Source organism: Piliocolobus tephrosceles, chromosome 17 (genome assembly GCF_002776525.5).
Source record: "Piliocolobus tephrosceles isolate RC106 chromosome 17, ASM277652v3, whole genome shotgun sequence".
NCBI classification, from domain to species: domain Eukaryota; kingdom Metazoa; phylum Chordata; class Mammalia; order Primates; family Cercopithecidae; genus Piliocolobus; species Piliocolobus tephrosceles.
In genome coordinates, this window is record NC_045450.1 from 19,425,900 (window position 1) to 19,445,594 (window position 19,695).

The 19,695-nt window shown below is 42.9% G+C and overlaps 1 protein-coding gene across 1 annotated transcript; it reads right to left on the reverse strand.

The window, feature by feature from the left end:
• Nucleotides 1-1,673: 1,673 nt before the first annotated feature.
• On the reverse strand, nucleotides 1,674-16,632 carry NPIPB3 (nuclear pore complex interacting protein family member B3). Its single transcript, XM_023225066.1, has 3 exons — nucleotides 16,579-16,632; nucleotides 8,825-9,020; nucleotides 1,674-1,774 (listed from the first exon to the last, which is right to left on the reverse strand). Exons 1-3 carry the CDS (start codon nucleotides 16,630-16,632, stop codon nucleotides 1,674-1,676), a joined length of 351 nt encoding a protein of 116 aa, XP_023080834.1.
• Between the last annotated feature and the right edge of the window lie 3,063 nt (nucleotides 16,633-19,695).

Here is a 19,695-nt window from a genome sequence, read left to right on the forward strand (position 1 = left end):
CTTGCTGAGAGACTGGCTGGTTGAGAAGCTTGCTGAGAGACTGGCTGGCTGAGAGATCTGCCAAGGGGGTGGCTTGGAATCTTGCCCAGAGGTGGGCTGTTTCCCTGGTTTAGAGGTCACCTCGAAGGCTCACTAATGGATCGCCTGGGAGGCTGGCCGAGAGACCCACAGGCTAGCTGTCTCAAAGGCCAGCTGGGAGGCTGGCCAAATGGCTGGGTGAGAGGCTGACCCAGAAAAGGGCTGGGAGGCTGGGCTGGCTGAGATGCTGGCTGGCTGAGAGGCTGGATTAGAAGCTGAGTGGCTGGCTGGCTCAGACATCTCAGAGCCCTGGTCTACGGATTTTCTTAACTATCAACTGACTCTGGACAGGTAGGGCTCTAAGAATCTATAAATGAGCTCTAAATCAGGGGTTCCCAGTACACATCAGAAAAAAAAATCACTCATCACGTAAACACAGACTAAAATTGAAAATAGAAACAGTCATGGATTGGAAGAATATCAATAAACCCTGAAAAGAAACAGCACTGCTCCTTTTCTTCAAGTTGTATGGATATTTAAAGTTCTGTAAATTTATAGCTACTTTAACTTTCATATCTGCCCAGGTACTATCAATATGCATGAAGAGAAATGGGCATAAAATGACCAGAAGTACTGAGAAAAGGTGAAAGTATCAGAAATTAACTGAAAAGTTTTAGGGTTACACCTAGAATGTCAGAAGAGTAAGATTATATGGAAATTTAATTTACTAATGGAGTTATATTATATAGTCCACAATAAATAATTTAAACAAAAAAAAAATGAAGCTCCAAAAAATGTAAATAAATGTTGCTTTTCTTAAAGCAGATCTCATGGTACAATATTGATTAATGAAGACATAGCCAGAAAATTTCTGCTCTCATCAGCACATATAGCTCCCATTCTAAAATGTTATTAGTGTTTTCTCAAATGAAAGGTGTGTGTTTTTTCCATAACCAATTTCCCTTTTTCCTCCACCTCTGATAGCTGCCTCTCTTTTTCTGCTCACTCACATTCTTTCATTCTCAGCTTCCTGAGATGAAAACGGAGGGAAATGCACACACATGATCCTCTTGCCCATGTGGGATTCTTTCTGCCATTCTGGCATTGGAAGGCCTTGATTCAAAGGTCCCCCACAGCCTTCCCATACTGAAACAACTGATATTCAACAATAGAGAGGAAGAATTGACACCTCCCATTGACAGACAAAAAAAAAAAACAACACTCTGGCCTGCTAGCAAGTCACCTGTCATTTCCAGCTTGTCTTTGTGGCTCCATAGTCCTATTCTTAACTAAATGAGCACTATTAGAAGCTTCTATGAGATGTACTATGTGTACTTCCGGGGTCAGTCTTGTGCTTGACACACTGAAAGCTCATTTTAGTTCAGTGTGGAAAATCAGATCTCACCAACTCATCACAACTAACTCCACCAAGATGGAGCAGGGGACGGCTCCTCATCTGACTCCTCCCATAGGAAGACCTGATTCTCATTTAGAGGCTGATGCCAGAACCCAGACAGTTAGCCTTTGAGAGATCCTTCCAGGACATGATGTCATTAACCCGGCAGTTCACTACTGTATGTTTCCATGATTCAGGACTGGAACTCTTGTCATCGACCTGAGGGCAAGAAGCTGTTCTTCCCCTTTCCAGGGCAAACTCATTTCCATACTGTGGGGACTCCAATAGATAGCATAACTTTCTGGCTATGCCTGTTGGACCTCCAGGCTCTCTGCTGCAGATCTGTGGATCCGTCATTTACATTTCATGGCTTTGAGATAGACTTGAGAAAAGACATCTAGGAAATAATAACTGAAAAACGACGTGAGTATACTTCACACCTGAATTGTACACTTCAACGTTGTTAAGATGGCAATGATCACGTTATGAATGTTTTCTTATGAATATTTTACCACAGGTTAAAATGTTTAACAATCTGAAAAGGAAGTAATTATCTTCAGTTCTCTGAGTTCTAGAATTTGTAACATTTTACCTCCTGCTCCTTCCTGATCTGTAGCAGAGCATCTTATTCTTTTCCTGCTCTATTCAGGGTTCACGTTCCCTTCTGTGACAAAAATATTGCAAATATTTTAAAAAATAATTACGGAACTTTACCTAGAAATTTATAATTCAAATTAAAATGTGGATAAAAAATACAAACTCACAATGGGTCGGGAAGCCAAGATCTTTTTAAAAATATTTATAAATTTGCATTACACTATTTGTAATATATCCAAAAATATGTGCACACTGTATGGAAGAATGAGAAAAATATGAAAAAAAAGTCTAAAGGTTATAGATGAAAATATGACATAAAGACATGTTTATATATACACAAAACTGAGAGAGGACAGCTGCTGTAATAATAATACCTGGGTTATATTTCAACAAAAATAAACACAGACTGTTGTTTAGCCCAAGTTTATAAAAATGTTAACTTTTGAAAATTAATGTTCACTTTGCTGCTGAAACAGCTGCACTTCATGTCACATTTTCAAAGTCCATAAAGATTTGCATAACATAGTCTTCCTGGAATTATAATTCAAACTGAGAGAATTGAAGTTAGTTAAAAACGCAATACCAAGACACCAATAACAAGAGCTCCCCTTCATATTTTAGAGCATTACACATAAAGCAATCAGTAGCAACCTTGGAAATCCATACGGAAAGCAATACAAACTTTCTGGAATGTATAGCCACTGCCACAAAAGGCACACATATTATTTTACAAACATTAGATTTACAAGTATTGGGGGAGAAAATGAATACAAATGTAATTCAGACCAATCCACATACCAAGACTCAGTTTTGTGCAAACAAAACCTCTCTAAAAAGCAGCCTCGGAGCTCTGTAGCACTTTCATCTTCATCCTCACAGTGGAGGTGAGTACAGCCTGGGCTCCTGGGAGGGACACACTCTTTCTGAGTAGCCTCTGTCTGAAAGGGACGAGGAGCTCTGGACACAATGGTTAAAGATGTGGATGAAATGCACAAGAAGGACAAAGGCCATCTTGTCATTGACCAGGAAAACCTCCCCCATCTTGGGCACTCTTGTCACATCTGACAACTATCTGGATGCAGTTTATCAGTCATGGGATTCTACCTAGATTAGAACCAATGGGGCCAGTAAAGCTTGGGTTCTGACAGTCGATGACCATGAGCAAGGGTGAAGGTGGAAAATGCAATGAGGGAAATTTATAAAGTCTTCAGAGGTGAGGTAGGGAAAGAGAGTTTAACTGATCTATGAAAATGCAGTCAGATAAAGGGGAAAAAATGCCAACAAAGATTATCAAGACACTTCCTCCTTCATAAGCTCAAAAGAAAGAACAGATTCTTCTTTGATTGGAGGTACCCATGTGAGGTGATTCTGCCTTGAGGCAGTGGCTGCTCCCCATCACTAGACTTTTCCAGATCCCTCCCTAAGAATCTGGTGGATGCCGGTCAGAAGAAATACTCTCATCTCTATAAGGTCACCTTTCCTGAGGGTAGCAGTGAGGTTTTATAATGTGAGGGTGAACACTTTCAAAGTGAAAACCTATCATTTCTTTATATTTGGACAACCATAAGGACTTTAAAAACATTTCTGATTTGAGTAAATCAATGATCTGCACTCGACACATTTATAAAACAAAGGACAATAGAGTTCTCATTCACATCCTGCTCACGTCTCTCCTAGTGACACCCATACTGCAAACATACCCAAAGAATACAGCCCTTTATTCTGTCACCTGATGGGCTTCTCAGGTTCCCATCACACTAATTTCACACAGACTCCCTGGAGGCAGCTCCCAAGAGCAGAAGACATGGATGAATCAGAAGTTCCTAAAAAGTTATCAAACTGGATGACACAGAACTCAGTGACATTTCACTTTGTTTTTGTTTTGTCTGAGACACCCTGTCGCCCAGACTGGAGTGCAATAGGGTGATCTTGGCTCACTGCAATCTCCATCTCCTGGGCCCAAGCAATCCTCCCACCTCAGCCTCTCCAGTAGCTGGGACTACAGGCATGCATCACCAGGCCCAACTGATTTTCTTTTGGAATATTTTTGTAGATACAGGGTTTTGCTGTGATGCCCAGACTGGTCTTGAACCCCCGGACTCAAGCGAACCGCACACCTTTCGGGCCTTAAAGTGCTGGGATTATAGGTATGAGCTGTGTAATTTCATGCCTCATGACACAGCCCAATGAAAAAGAAGAAACCCTGTGGGTCCAGTATCTATTCACATGGGTGAACTGATGGCTGGAAAACCCCAGCAAGAGAAGCCAAAACAGCACCCACCACACCCGCATGTCTTGGTCCTCTCAGGGCACCCTGAGGTGGCCAGGACAAAGGTGGGGGTGGCTTAGGGCTGGGGAAGGAAAAGGAATAGGGATGAGAGTGGGATCGCAGTTGAGGTGGAAGAGAGAAGTGAAGGGAAAAGGAGGGAAGGGAAGTTTGGCTGTTGGGCACCTGGAGGAGGAGGAGGAGAAGGGGCTCTGGGAAAGTATCCAGTTCAAACTAAGCCCTCAAGCACTGGTTGGAGGACCAGCTACAAGTCAGTGAGAAAGTCGGTCAGCAAGGCAATGGGACACGTGGGGCAGGAGAGCGGGAGGCTCACAAGCAGCTGGAGGAAGACCAGTGCTCTGGGTTCTGCCAAACCTTCTCCTGTCTGGGGCTGCCTTAGCAACCCTGGGGCGTTATACCTCCTCTCCATCAATCCCTGGCCCCAGAATGTGGTGCCTTACAGTGGACATTCCACGTGGTGCCTGAATTCTTCCACACCCCCTCCCCAACCTGAGAACCCAAGCACCATCCCAAGGACAGATCCTCTCTGGAATCTTCTCAGACCTTCAGATTTCTGGTCCTCCCCAACCCAGCTCCCTATTCCTACTTCTGGTCCACTCCTTCCTTCCTGAGCTTGGCTGCAAAACATAAAAAACAAATGATGGCAGGATAGCAGGAAGAACCTCATGTACAAGCAGAGTGCGAGACTCCATAGCCCCCTCTCAGCTATTTACAAGCAACAAAACATCAGTAGGATGCAGAAAGTCTGAATAGCGAACCCTCTCCAGCACATACATGTACCATCCATCCATCATCCTTGTATCTTGGGAACAAATGTTGGAGATACATTCACTTTAAGCAAATGTGGTACATTTACAAAAATTAACCAGATTTGCTTTGTTAATCAAGCAAATCTCAATATATTTAAGAGAAATCAAATCACATAGCATATTTCTGATCATATAATTGTGCGAGAAGCAATGATAAAAAGCTAAGCAAAAACTTTTATATGCTCGGAAATTAAAGTGCCCTTATAAGTAAGACATAAACATGAAAAACAATCCAAAATGAAACAAAACTGCCTTTGCACTCAATGATAGGATTATAATATGGCAATAAAATGTTTCTCTCTGGCCTGGGTAATCCACTTTGTGGCACAAGGTTGTGTGGTCTCAAATCACCCCAACCCACCTAGGTATTTTAACATCTGAAATGGAGTGATGATGTCACTAATCTGTGTCATCTTACTGCCTGTGAGTGTGGACTTTAAATTTTGAACTCTAATAAGGGGAAGAAAACCAAAGTGATTCCCATGGCTGACCTCCCAGGGATGTCCAAGGATTCTGTGCTTTTCAAGAGACAAAGATCTTCAGCTTCTCTCCTGGGCCATTTGGCCACAATACCCAGAGGGTTTGGCTGCCTCATGAGTGATGGGTGGGGAGTGTCAGACAGGTAGACAGAACCCAAGGGCCCAGTGATGAGAACAGACCCCCACTGTCCATCACCTTTTCTGGCCCTGTCCTCAGCTAAATTTCCCAAAGGCCTTCTTCTACCTGATCGCACAGAGTGTGCTTAAACTTACTCAGGCCTCTGGCAGCTTAAAACCACTGCTTGAAATCCCTTTACCATTTACTACAACATAAAGTTATTGTAAACAGGAAATATTCTATTGATGCTACAAATAGTCAATGCCTTTACCAAAAATAGAAAGAAACCCTAAGAAACAAGCAAAACAAAAACAAAACAGGTATAACAAAACACTGGAATGAAATTCTACCTGTATGCTGTTGCCTGCATAAAGAGCCCCAGATTTGCGTTGTCTTAGTTGTAAAAGAAGAGATCAGGTGAAGAGGGGTTGAAGTCAGATTAGCCCAAAAGTGAATGGTACAGAGTACCATGATGTCCATGAAAGTTTGCCAGGGTCGTCTTGATCATAGCCCAAGCAGAGACAGGGAAAGAAAGGAGATGTGAGCAGAGTTTGAGGCCTCAAACAGGGAAGGTTATTCATGCAGCTCAGGAAATGTTCCCAAAAGCCAGGGTCAACCTCCTTTGCAGGCAGGTCCCTTATGGAGCAAGAGCCAGGCATCTTGGATTTGAGACCAGCTGTGTGACCCTGGACTGATTTTATTCCATACAATGAGAGTGCCAGTGGCTGCATGCAAAGACTGTCTGAGGATAGGAGGTAGCAATCTGTTGAGCACCTGTGCACTTGAGTATTATCACCCCCAAGGGCATCTTTCCTTCCAGAACTCATTGCCTTGGAAGGTCCTCGGACACTAAAGGCAGTGATGATGATAACAGCAGTAAATCATCATTTACTGCTGAAGAGGGAGAGCCAAGGGGTACGGCTTCTATGTCCTGGATAGGAATGAGTGTCTGGACACTCCTGGGGACAGCTGAGTGAGTCCTGCAGGGCTCAGAGGTCTCCAGGGGCAGGTCCATCTTCAGTGGCATTGGGCCTAGGCCGGGATGTTGAGGCAGCCACTGGAGCATCAGCTGTACAGGCAGGCACAGAGGCAGTGGATCCAACAGAGGTGGCAGGTTTGGGATGGTCTGGTAAGCAAGTAGTGTCACCAAGCCTGGCTGACCACTACCTCCCACAGAAGGATACCCTGTCCCTTGCCTCACACTCCAGCAGGGCAGAGGCTGGCACCTGGAGCCTCATGGAGCATCCCTCTGAGATCTCTGTGTCATTAAATGGGCACTTGAGTCACTCAGGGCTATTGGAACAAGGAGGGAAAATCAGACCCCAAGATGTTTTGGAAAAGTGTTTAGCAAAGCACAGAATACACGCACGACACAGGGGCACTGATATTGTGGGAGCTAATATTTTACGAACTCCAGCCCTAATCTGAGCACTCTCACCTGTGCAATCTGAAAGAAACAGAAGACTTTCAGGAAAGATAGTGTCTGAGTTTAACTTAAAGGAACTAAAACATTGGAATTTTTACACTCCTTACACCCTTCCAAGTCAACTCTTTCAATGCTCCCATCCTTACCACTATCATGTGAGTAACTGGGGCAGTCAGGGATTTACTGACTTAATGTCACTCAGTCGATTCTAAGTTTACTGCTGATTACGTCTGACCAATTTCCTTTTTCCAAACTTTACTCAGTTTAATCTTGCTGGTGATGATTTTGTGCGGCTCTGGGACAAACTCCACCTGGTTAAGGATAAAGCAAATCCACGGTGACTTAGTCCTGCTGTCATTTCCCATCAATTCCCCACTCTTCTCCTCTATCCCTCCACAGTCTCCCATGCAGGCTGACACAGTATGTTGGCCTTAATTGAGTCCCCGAGTATTTCAGGCTCTCCCCTGGACCCTTTGAAGGTGGGTGTAGCCATGGGATTTGCTTTGACCCAGGAGATGTGAGTGGAAGTGAAGCACATAACCTTGAGGCAAAAGAGTTGGGAGCCATTGAGACTGACCACCCTCTCCTTCATCTCTTAGAGCAGCTGGCAGGTCCCACATGGAGGCTGCTCCTTTATTCTGGTGGCAGAATGAGGGGATATAGAGCACAGGGGCCAGGAGAGCCATGGAGGACATGCAGCATAGCGGGAAAGAGCTTTCAGTGTTGTACATTTCCATTGTTTGGGGCTGTTCGTTACCTACAGTGATACCTAGCCCATCCTAGCAGACACGCACCATCTACTCCACACTCTGTGAAGCGGGCTATACTATCTCAGGTTGTAGAGGGCATTAACTGAAGTAAAAATGCATGTAGAGCATTGAGCCCATGGCCTGGCACGCACAGTGAGTACTCAATGTCAGCCATGTAGCTTCATAATGTGTACTGTCAGTACTCAAATAATGCAACCAAGTATTACAAAGAAGGAAATGTAAACTTTTTTGCATATGTATTTCTTCAAACTTTATTTTCAAACAGATAGGATAAAACTATGTATATTTTTCATAGCCAGTGTTTTTCTCTTAATAGTATATTGTTAAAATATTTTTACCTCAAAACTAAAAGATTTTTTGAGATTATCATTTTAAATTACATGATAGTGTTCACTTTAGTGAATAATTGAATTATCATTATTGGATGTTTGTAGGTTGCACACAGCATTTAAAACAACTGAAGAAGAATAAAAAATAAGAACGTATTCCATATTGTAAAATTAATATGATTTTGTTAATTCTTTTATTCATATGTATAGGACATATATATGTAATACAGAATGCATTTCTTATTATAAGTTATATTAAAAAATAGTTTAGAAGCTGCTGATTTGGATTTCCTTTTCAAATTTTGCAGGATTATAAATAACCTTTTGAAGTATTGCTGGGCCCTTATCTGGTTGTTGTTTTTTTTTAGCTTAACATGTCAGCAATAATTCCTTTTGGGTTTCTGACACAAGATAGCAGTTTTCATCCAAATAAGTCAACTACTTCACCCCATCCCTAAGCCACTCAGATAGAATAAAAAGCCAGTACTGTGACTGCCAAAGCTTCCCCAAGCATGGCCATGCTATGAGACATGGGACAGCCAAGAACTGGGAACTGCTCAAGGGCACCAGGTCCCATCTGTCTGCACTCACTTACCTTCCTCATGCACTCGCATGGAGGATGTCACTGACTGTTCAAGGGCACCGGACCCCATCTGTCTGCACTCACTCACCTTCCTCAGGTACTTGCATGGGTATGTCACTGACTTTACGTGCTGCTGCAGCTCCTTGGTGAGCTGGCCCTGGTCATGGGACAAGAACTGTGGAGTCAGGACAATGAAGAGCTTCACCACCTGCAGAATGAGAACAGGGGCTCGTGATGAGTGCCAATCTATTATATAGTTTTAAGAGAAAACGTTTGTCAAATTAGTGGGGAAAAAAAGGTGATGTTGGAGTCTATAGTGGTCATAGAGCATGAGAGCTTCAGAAAAAACAGGACCAAGTTCAAATCCCTGTACTTTGAATTTGTGCTTCATGCCATGCAAAATTACTTTACCCCTCTTAACCTCAGTTTCCTTCTGTGTGAAATGGAACAATGAAGTTTCATTCCTCATTCAGTTTCTGTCAAGATTTCATGAGATAATACATAAAAAACATCCAATTCATTTAAATGTATAATCATTCCTCTCATAATTAGTAGTGATGAGGTGGGAAATTAAAGAAAAATAAAATTAAAAAGAAAGAGAAATAAGCTTCCCTATATTAGGCTGACTTTTCCCAGAGGCAGCAACAAGCACAGCCTAGACCCAGAAAAAGCCTTGATAATACTATCTAATGTGCTCTGAAGACTCTCCCAGCACTCCCTCAACATAGCAAGAAAAAAAACCCAAATTTTCCTTTGTTTTATGGTATGAGTTTATAGATTCCTGTTCTCTGTTAGTGACTTCAAGTATTCTGTTTTATCTAAGTATCACAGCGAAGGTCATGAGCCATCTGAGCAGACCTGAGTTACGGCCACCTGGGTACCATAGTGAAGGTTATAGGATAAGACTGTGCCTAGGCAAACCTGGATAACAGACATCTGGGTTGCATAGCAATGGCCATGGCCATGTGTAATCCTGAGTTATGAACCTGTTACAATTTAAATAACTGCCTTTGTTCTGCCTCTGCATCCTTGCTTTTATGCCACTATGCTTTGTGCCACTGTAAGCTTGCTTCAGGCTAGCCCACTCCCCTTTTTGAAGCGCCTATAAAAGTCAAGTGCTGTCTTTGTTCATCTTTGTTCTGGGTCCAGATTTTGGATGCTGAGTCCACTGAGTCTGAGTGCACTCAATAAAGATTCTCCTGTATAAACCCCAAGGTCTCTCTGCCTTCCTGATTTTCTGCAACAGTGGGATCAATTTCACTATTACTGTATATACAGTTCTGTGCCTGAAACCTACAAAGAAAGAAAATGTTGGCCAGGCACAATGGCTCACACCTGTAATCCCAGCACATTGGGAGGCTGAGGTGGGTGGATCAGCTAAGGTCAGGAGTTTGAGATGAGCCTGGCCAACATGGTGAAATCCATCTCTACTAAAAATATAAAAATTAGCCAGATGTGGTGGCAGGCACCTGTAATCCCAGCTACTCTGGAGACTGAGGCAGGAGAATCACTTGAACCTGGGAGGTGGAGGTTACAGTGAGCCAAGATCATGCCACTGCACTCCAGCCTGGGTGACAGAGTGAGACTCTGTCTCAATTAAAAAAAGAAAAAAAGTTAACTCAGCCAGGCACCGTGGCTCACACCTGTAATCCTAGCACTTTGGGAGGCCGAGGCAGGCGGATCACAAGGTCAGGAAATCGACACCATCCTGGCTAACACAGTGAAACCTCATCTCTACTAAAAATACAAAGAATTAGCTCGGCGTGGTGGCGGGCACCTGTAGTCCCAGCTACTCTGGAGGCTGAGGCAGGAGAATGGCATGAACCCAGGAGGCAGAGCTTGCAATGAGCCCAGATCATGCCACTGCACTCCAGCCTGGGCGACAGAACAAGACTCCGTCTGGGGGAAAAGAAAAGTTAACTCTAAAAAGTGCTAGTGATTTGTCATTTTAATTAATTATAACCATTTTTAGTCACACAAGGCCTTGTACATGGCAGGTGCTCAATAAACACTTGTAGAATCAATGCATGTGCACTCCGGAGCCACACTGTTTAGATTCTATTCTGCCTCCACCACTTATTAGCTATGTAATCTGGGTAAGATATTAACCTCTTTATGTCTGCATTTCCTTCTCTATAAAATATATATAAGAATCCCTAGCTTATTAGGTTGTTGTGAAGGGTGAATGACTTTGCACACAACAGGGGCTTGTTAAATATTAACTGTGATGATCTCCTTCCAAATCTCTATTTTCAGAGCCACAGACGAGTGCCACCTGCTGACCCTACTGTGTAAGTGCACATGATCACCAACTATGCTCTTTTCTACACCCAAGGTCCAAGACTGGGTAGTTAAGGCCTGGAGGTTTCTTCTGCATCTGGCTTCTCAGTGCCCATGTAAAGACTTTTGTATTCTCTTCCTCATATTCCTGCAGATGGGGTCCAGGTTGCCCAACACAGTTAGGTGATCCTCAGGGCAGTGACCACCTATGCCAGCCCTATGAGGTAGCTGGAGGATCATCGTTCCCTCCTTCTCAGGCTCTGGGTAGATGCCAAGTCTGGGGCGACCCGTGCCCTCAAGTTTCTCACTTTGGAGGGTCACATTTTCCCTTGGCAAGGAGGGTAAAGGTCACAGGAAGCCAGCGACCCATGACCTGCTTGTGCCATGGGCCCAAACTCCTGAAAGTATGCATTACAGGATATTGAGCAGCATCCCAAGACTCTACTTGATGCCAGTAGCACCTCCTCCCCACCATTTGTGACAATCAAAAATGTCCCTAGGCTGGGCTCAGTGGCTCACACCTGTAATCCCGACACTTTGGAAGGCTGAGGCGGGCAGAGCACCTGAGGTCAGGAGTTCAAGACCAGCCTGGCCAACATGGCAAAACCCTGTCTCTACTAAAAATATAAAAATTAGCCAGGCGTGGTGGCACATGCCTGTAATCCCAGTTACTTCGCAGGCTGAGGCAGGAGAATCGCTTGAACCCAGGAGGTGGAGGTTGCAGTGAGCCAAGATTGCGCCACTGCACTCCAGCCTGGGCAACAGAGCAAGACTCCATTTCAAAAAGAAAAAAGTCCCTAGATACTGCCTAATGTCTCCTGGGGGACAAAATTTTCCCCTAGTCTATAAACCACTGGTATATCCTCTAGGACAACTGGACACTTTTCCAGGGACAACCAGAGCTCTACAATCCCAGAACTCCCACTCAAAAAATTTATCCTCTAGTACTACTTTTTTAGAAACACTGTCATTTAGAACCAGCCCTCAAAAAAGAAAGAAAAGCATATTTATACTGCCTTGAAGAGAAGCTAACAAAGTTTGACTTGAAGGTTACATTCAGTTTAGCCACACCACATGAGCATCCAGTAGAGTTACAATGTATATTTGTTTCATTCAAACTCAATACATGAAGAGAGAAAGGAAGAGAAGAGCAATTTAAGAAGTGCAGGCTTGTCCACCCTCTTTTGTCACCAAAGTGCGGATGCCCAAGAGGGAAAGTGCTACGCAAGACAGAATAATGCAAATACAAATTTTCTCTTTTCCTAGTCAGTGTCAACGCCTTTGGTCCTATGTGAGCATGTTGCTCATGTTTCAATAGTAATTCAGGGACTATTCAATGATTATTCTGAATGCACATGGTTTGTGTTCTACCCACACCCTCTGGTTCATTTGGGGCCTCAGTGTTTGAGAAGCAAGCTGTTCTAGGCTTTCTCACCTGTCTTCAGTAAGGCCAGTGGTTAAAAGCTAAGCTCCAAATCAAACAGGCAGAGCCGTGCTACTTACTAATAGTCTGGCCTCGAACACTCAAGATAACCTTGCTAAACCTCCATCAACTCCATCTGTAAGAAAAGATTAAGAGCCACCTCACAAGGCTGTGGTGAGAATTTAATGTAAGTGACTTGCTTGGTGAGATCACCCTGACAAGTGGGAGATGCCTGGTACACAGTATCATGAGTGTCAACTCAGCCCTTTATTATTTGGAAGGCCTTGGGCAAGTTCTTTAAACTCTCTGAGCCTCAGTGTCCTCATGTGTAAAGTAGGGGTTGAGAGGAGTCAAGAATGCTTCTAAAGCCCTTACAACCTAGCAACTGCTCAATCAATATTAGCTGTTATATCATGTGGCTCGTAATAAACACTTAGTATCATTAATAGCATTTTGTCCCACATTTAACATCTTTAATAGTTAAGTTCTCCTCCATCTGTTAAAACATAAGCTGTCAGAAATTTTTGTTATAATCACTAATGTGCCCCATATGCCTAGAATAATGTCTGGCAATACAGTAGGTGTTCACCAAGTATTTGTTGAAGGAACTTTCCTAAGACTTGCCTCTCCTAGCTTCTAGGCTTGCTGCTTGAATGTCCTAATTATTCTGCAGGGAAAGCACTCAGGTTCCTCTCAAAAAGGCCCCATGCAACTCTGTCTCTCCAGATATGAATTCAAGAGGCTGCGGCCCTGCTTGACGGGAGGGGAGGCACTCACCCCAGAGGTGCTGGAGCAGTGGAGGGCGCAAACTGGGCTGGAGCTACATGAGGGCTATGGACAGCCAGAAGTGGTATATTTAAAGAGCAACATTTATGTTTAATATATGTGGGGGCCTTTCTGCCCCAGGACTTTCAACCTGAGCCCCTGAAGTGCCTCCATCCCACTCTAAATTTTTACAGAGCTTCCCAGTACACCTCATCTTGCCAGTAGTTACCAAAACTGGCAAACTGCTCAGTTAGGTTTTGCTAAAGGGGTGATGATTATTATTCCATCATACCCGCCTCGCCTTCATGCAGGAGAAATCTTAGGGGCTTTAGTAGGTGGGTGAGGCTCAGAATGGAGCAGCTCATCTTTCCAACTGTGCTGGGAAGAATCATCTGAGAGCTTCTGTGGGGAATTTATTCCAAGGTGCACTTAATGGAGTCTGAGGAGAAGTTTTCAAAGTGTGGTCCTCAAACCAGCAACATCAGCATCATCTGGGAATTTGGTAGAAACGCAAATTCTTGGACCCCACTCCACACCTAATGCATTAGAAACTCTGGGATGAGGCCCATAAATCTGTGTTTCAACAATGCTCCAGAATCTCCAATTTGATTCTAAAGCACACCCATGTGTGAGAACTCCTGGTCTTAAATAGCATATTTCAGAAGGTGTGCTTAAATACTGGGAAAATCAGTCCAAATTGAATCTTAAGTTTCATTGTCATGATATCATTTCAGAAAATAAATTTTTGTCTACTTATGCAAAGTTTGTCCTCTCAATAGGGAATAATTTGTGCCGATCAGAAAGGAAAAAAAATTAAACCAGGCTCAATGGGGAAAAGAATGCTGCACTGTGATGTCCAGGAGGTTGAGAAAATATCTGACTGCTTCGATAAAGCAGAAAGAACGTTTTACAGTTTTCTGCTTTTCACTGTACAACTATTCACAACTTGCTGTCATTTTGTGAAAAGAAAATTTTAAGAACATCAATTGTCTTTCATTCTAGATTATAGATGAAAATGGCAATGTTCTACCACCTGGCAAAGAAGCGGAAATTGCCCTCAGACTAAAGTCTATACTGCCCTTCTGTTTCTTCTCTGACTATGTGGTATGAGGATAGAAAGTGCTAGTCATGCCTTAATACAGACCTCGGTCCAAATTTCATTTCCACCATGTCTTGCTATGTAACCTTGGGCAAGCAACAAAATCTATTTCATCAGCAGTAAAATGCAGAGACTATCATCTATCATCTGAGTATTATAAAGACGAAATTTCAAATGTAACAAACCAGTTGCAGTGGTTATCCTCAGAAAAGACAACTGGACAGGGTAGGATGGGGGTGCAGTTGGGGGGTGCTAGAGGCAGAAGAGCAGCTTTTTATTATACTCTTTGGGACCTTTTGTATTTTACACTAGGAAATACCTTTTTTAAAAAATTAATTTCCAGCCAGGGACAGTGGCTCATGCCTGTAATCACAACATTTTGGGAGGCCGAGGTGGGAGAGTGACTTGAGCCCAAGAATTCAAGACCAGCCTGAGAAATACAGCGAGACCCCGTCTCTACAAAAACATAAAACATTAGCCAGATGTAGTAGCACATGCCTGTGGTCCCAGCTACTCAGAATGCTGAGACGACAGGATGGCTACAGCCTGGGAGGTCAAGGCTGCAGTGAGCTATGATCAAGCCATTGCAGTCCAGGATGGGCAACAGACTCTGCCTCAAAATATAAATAATTTCCTTTAGAAGTACAATTTGTCACTTAATGAGTGCCATACCCGTCTCTGTTCTGACCAAACTAATCCCCAAATGTCATCTTTGATTCCTAGGACAGTCCAAACTGCTGCCATGGTAAACGGAGATTTTTATGTCACTGGAGACAGAGGAATGATGGACAGCGATGGGGATTTCTGGTTTGCCAGCAGAGCTGATGATGTCATTATTTCCTCTGAGCTTGTAGATTTGCCACTCTTAAGAGGCAAGGATTGACAGGAAGGGAGATCTCCTACTGGAGGATGTGGTGGTCAAAGGCTTCTTTTCCTTTTCAGGTAACATATTGGGCCATTTGAAGTGGAGAGTGCGCTTGCTGAGCACCCAGCAGTTGTCAAATCGGCTGTTGTCAGTAGTCCAGATCCAACTTGTCAGTAGTCCAGATCCAACTTGCAGAGAGGTAGATGAATGTCATTAATTAAAGTAGCAACTTTATATTTTCGAGTTCTGTCCATTTAACTATGGTAAAGGCTGAACCAAAAGTGGTCATTTAATTTTCACTATGAGGCATGCATTTGGCCAAAATATAAACCAGGCAACCAACTTTACAATAAGTTGTGTCCCACAGGGGAGCTATTAGGATTCTTTTGAAGGCAAGTGACAGAAACTCAACTCAAACAGTCCTAAGTTTAAAAAAAAAAAAAAAAAGACATTTGGCTCATGGTAAGTGACAAGTATTCAAGTACAGCCACATCCAAAGGTTCATGTAAGGTTGACAAGACTTAGTCTCTCTCCATTTTTGGCTCTGCTGTTCTTTATGCTGGCTCTATTTGAGCGGGTTCTTCCTATTTGATAGCAATCAACTCCAGACTTACACAGGTTAGCAACCCTCCATCCCTCCAGGAAAGGACAGAGCTCTGTTTTCAATCATTTCAAGTAACTCTCAGGACTGCATTTGCCTACCTTAGATCACATCTCTCACCAGTGTGGTTCAGGGTAATCGTATATGCTGATCGGCCAGACTTGGATCATATTGTGTCCGGAATTGGTGGGTTCTTGGTCTTGCTGACTTCGAGAATAAAGCCACGGACAGTCGCGGTGAATGTTACAGCTCTTAAAGGCGGTGGCATCTGGAGTTGTTCATTCCTCCCGGTGGGTTCATGACCTCGCTGGCTTCAGGAGTGAAGCTACAGACCTTTGTGGTGAGTATTACAACTCATGAATGAGGTGTGGACACAAAAAGTGAGCAGCAGTAAGATTTATTGAAAAGAGCAAAAGAAAAAACCTTCCACAGCGTGAAAAGGGATAACACGGGCTGCCACAGCTGGCTCAGGCATCCTGCTTTTATTCCATCTGACCCCACCCACATCCTGCTGATTGGTCCATTTTGCAGAGAGCTGATTGGTCCATTTTGACAGGGTGCTGATTGGTGTGTATACAATCCTCTAGCTAGACATAAAAGTTCTCCAAGTCCTCACCCAACTCAGGAGCCCAGCTGGCTAGCCTAGTGGATCCCGCACCAGGGCCGTGGGTGGAGCTGTTCACCAGCCCTGCACAGCACCTGCACTCCTCAGCCGTTAGGTGGTTGATGGGACCTGGTTCCGTGGGGCAGGGGGCCGCACCTCTAGGGGAGGCTCCAGCATGGGCATGGCGGGCTGCAGTGCTGTGGGACCGGCGAGAATTCGAGCCCAGCAGGCCAGCAGTGCTGGGTGACCCGGCGCACCCTCCACAGCTACTGGCCCAGGTGCTAAGCCTCCTGCCCGCGCCTCTCCCTCCATACCTCCCTGCAAGCAGAGGGAGCCAGCTGTGGCCTTGGCCAGCCCAGAGAGGGGCTCCCACAGTGCAGTGGCGGGCTGAAGGGCTCCTCAAGCATGGCCAAAGCAGAGGCGGAGGCCGAGGAGGCACTGAGAGTGAGCCAGGGTTGCCAGCACGCTGTCACCTCTCAATATGTCTATCATTGGAGATAGGGGTTGGTGTCAATCCCACCAGAGAGAAGTTAGGGTAATACTCTATAGGAAAAACTACAGTAGCTAGTAAAAAGGGGGAACAGATACTGTATAAGCATATGCAGATTTCACTGGATAGGCAGCAGATTTCACCGAATGGACAACTGCCATGGAACTCAGAATACATTTTCTCACAGAAACAAGGCAAACAGAAAATTGTGGCCAGTTTCCCAAACAAGTCTCATGAGACTGTTTAGGACCAATGGAAAGGAAACTCTGGCAATTACAATAATAGTCTTACTTCTAGGAAGAAGCCCTATTTTCCTAATTTCCTTTCCTCACGGACATGTCCTACGGACACAGAAAGTGACAAAATTTCAAAAGTTTGTCAGCATCTTCCCACATCTGTACCTCTCCCTCTCACACACCAGTGAGCCTCTGCAGTGACACTATGGGTCCCCTACTCTTACCTCTTGTACCCCCTCCACTCCCCATTTATTCTATTCTCAGAAATAGTTTCCTTTTGCTGCCATGTTCTCATTCTCTCAATATAAAAGATTCCAGCTGAACAGAAGTAACCACCAATTAGAATCAATGTATGAACAATGAATAATATAAATTATGCTAACCTCAGTAATTATCTAATTGGTAGGTTTTAAACAGTATTACAAAGAGAAGCAAACAACATGAGGCAAGAAACGACCTTGTAGAGATAGATCAATCTTTCCTGAGAGTTTTTTGCTTCATTTTGTTTTGTTTTGAGATGGACACTTGCTGTGTTACCCAGGCAAAAGCAGGAGTTCAGTGGTGCAGTTATAGCTCAATGCAACCTCAAACTGCTGGGTTCAAGCGATCCTCCCGCCTCAGTCTCCGGAGTCGCTAGGACTACACGTGTGCACCATCGTGCCCTGCCTAATTTTTTTTTAGTCTTTGTAGAGATGGGGTCTCACGATGTTGACCATATAGTAGCTCATTATATAGGTAGAAGGCACCTTTTTTTGTTTAGCCCTAAGAACCTGAAAATGTTTTGTTAGAACAGTATAAACGCATGATGAACTAGAGCCTTTAATCAACTCTGCAATACTGAATCACTACTAAGAATCTTTCTAGAAATCTTTTGTCCCATTCTGTATGAGAAAAGCACAGAGGCCAAGGATGACCAACTGCCTTGTTTTTAGGGACAGCACTTGACATCTATCCTAGGACTCTTGGCCCTAATACCCCTATAAATTCAAAGAACATGACTGTACATATCAAGGGGCCCCATTTAATATTCAGAAAGAAGACAATATCCAAAGATACCTTATTCATCAAATAAGGATTTAAGAACAATACTACATAAAGACATGAAGATAGCCCTGTAGTTTCCTTCTAACCGTGGAATTGGTTGATATTGACTGATCGTCTGCATGAAATTTCTATTTCAGTTAGCATCATTTCAGCCAAAAGGTAATTTCAACCTAAGAACTACTCATATTTTCTCCATTACATTCACTAATGAACTTTGACTTTCAGAAAAGCTATTTGAGGGCATTTTAAAATACAGTAGTAGTCTTATTTTGAGAGAACAGAAAAGAGGATTTTTATGGTCAAGTCAGGCCAGAAAACTGTATTATATTCCAAATTATCCCTAAAAAATCTTCAGTCTCCAGGATCTAGCTCTGAAAAGACAAGAACTAAGTGTTCTTTTTGCATTTAGGTGTAGTCTCCATTTTCCAGGAACAGTAGAGACCTAGGACTAGTTTGAACTAGGAGAAAGCAATGGGGTAAAGGGATTTTTACTTTCTTGTGGCAAAGCATTTAAGTGAATTTGCACTAAAAACCCCTAAGATGGAGCTACACTGTCACCCTTCTTATATAAACAGAACAGTTTCTAGTGTCCATGAGACTCAATAAGCTTAGGCTTATTATCAAGATAATCTAGACTTTAAAATTCAAAGAGTTTCATGCAAGCTCTCTATTGCAATAACTGGAAGAATGGAATCAAATGTCTCATAATGTTTTTCTGCCAATTAGGTGGAATTTGTTCAAGAACTCCCAAAGACAATCACTGGGAAAATCAAACACAATGTTTTAAGAGACCAAGAATGGGGATGAACATAGCTTGATAAAAAAAAGACTTAAGGGTTAAGTAGTAATATGATTGCTTTCTCTCATTATTGGTTCCTGATAATTCCGTGACTACTCTCTTAAAATGTTTAAGATCCTTCCTGGTTGAAGTTTTTATTTTCTACTTAGCTAAAAAATTAAAAAATAAAAGTCTAAAAATATATGGATGAAAACTGTTTTAATAACCAAACTGACAAAGGTAATAATGGTTTCTAGTGTTTAAAATAGGAGTCAAATGATTACTTAGAAAAAGAAAGTACACAATGAAACTGTATTTTGTGCCTGATTAATTCAAAATAAACACACCCCCTAAATGTTCAAGACAATTTCTTCTGCTTAACAACTTTATGAGACCAAACTTTAAGACATTTAAAATACTGTTAAAATGAGGAGTATAATTCAAAAATCAGTAAGTGAATTTAATGAAAGTAAGTACTGTATTACTGTGGCTCATTTTGAAGCAAATTAACTGTAAAATATCTGAAACTTGGATTTAAGGATCAAGGGTAATTAATAAATTTTCTATACTTTTTAGGTTCATGTCCATGACTTTTTATAATTTGACATATAAACATCTTTCATGATATATATATATATATACTATAAAGCAACAGATTTACTAAGAGTCAGAAAGAAAGAAAAAGTACAGAACACCAA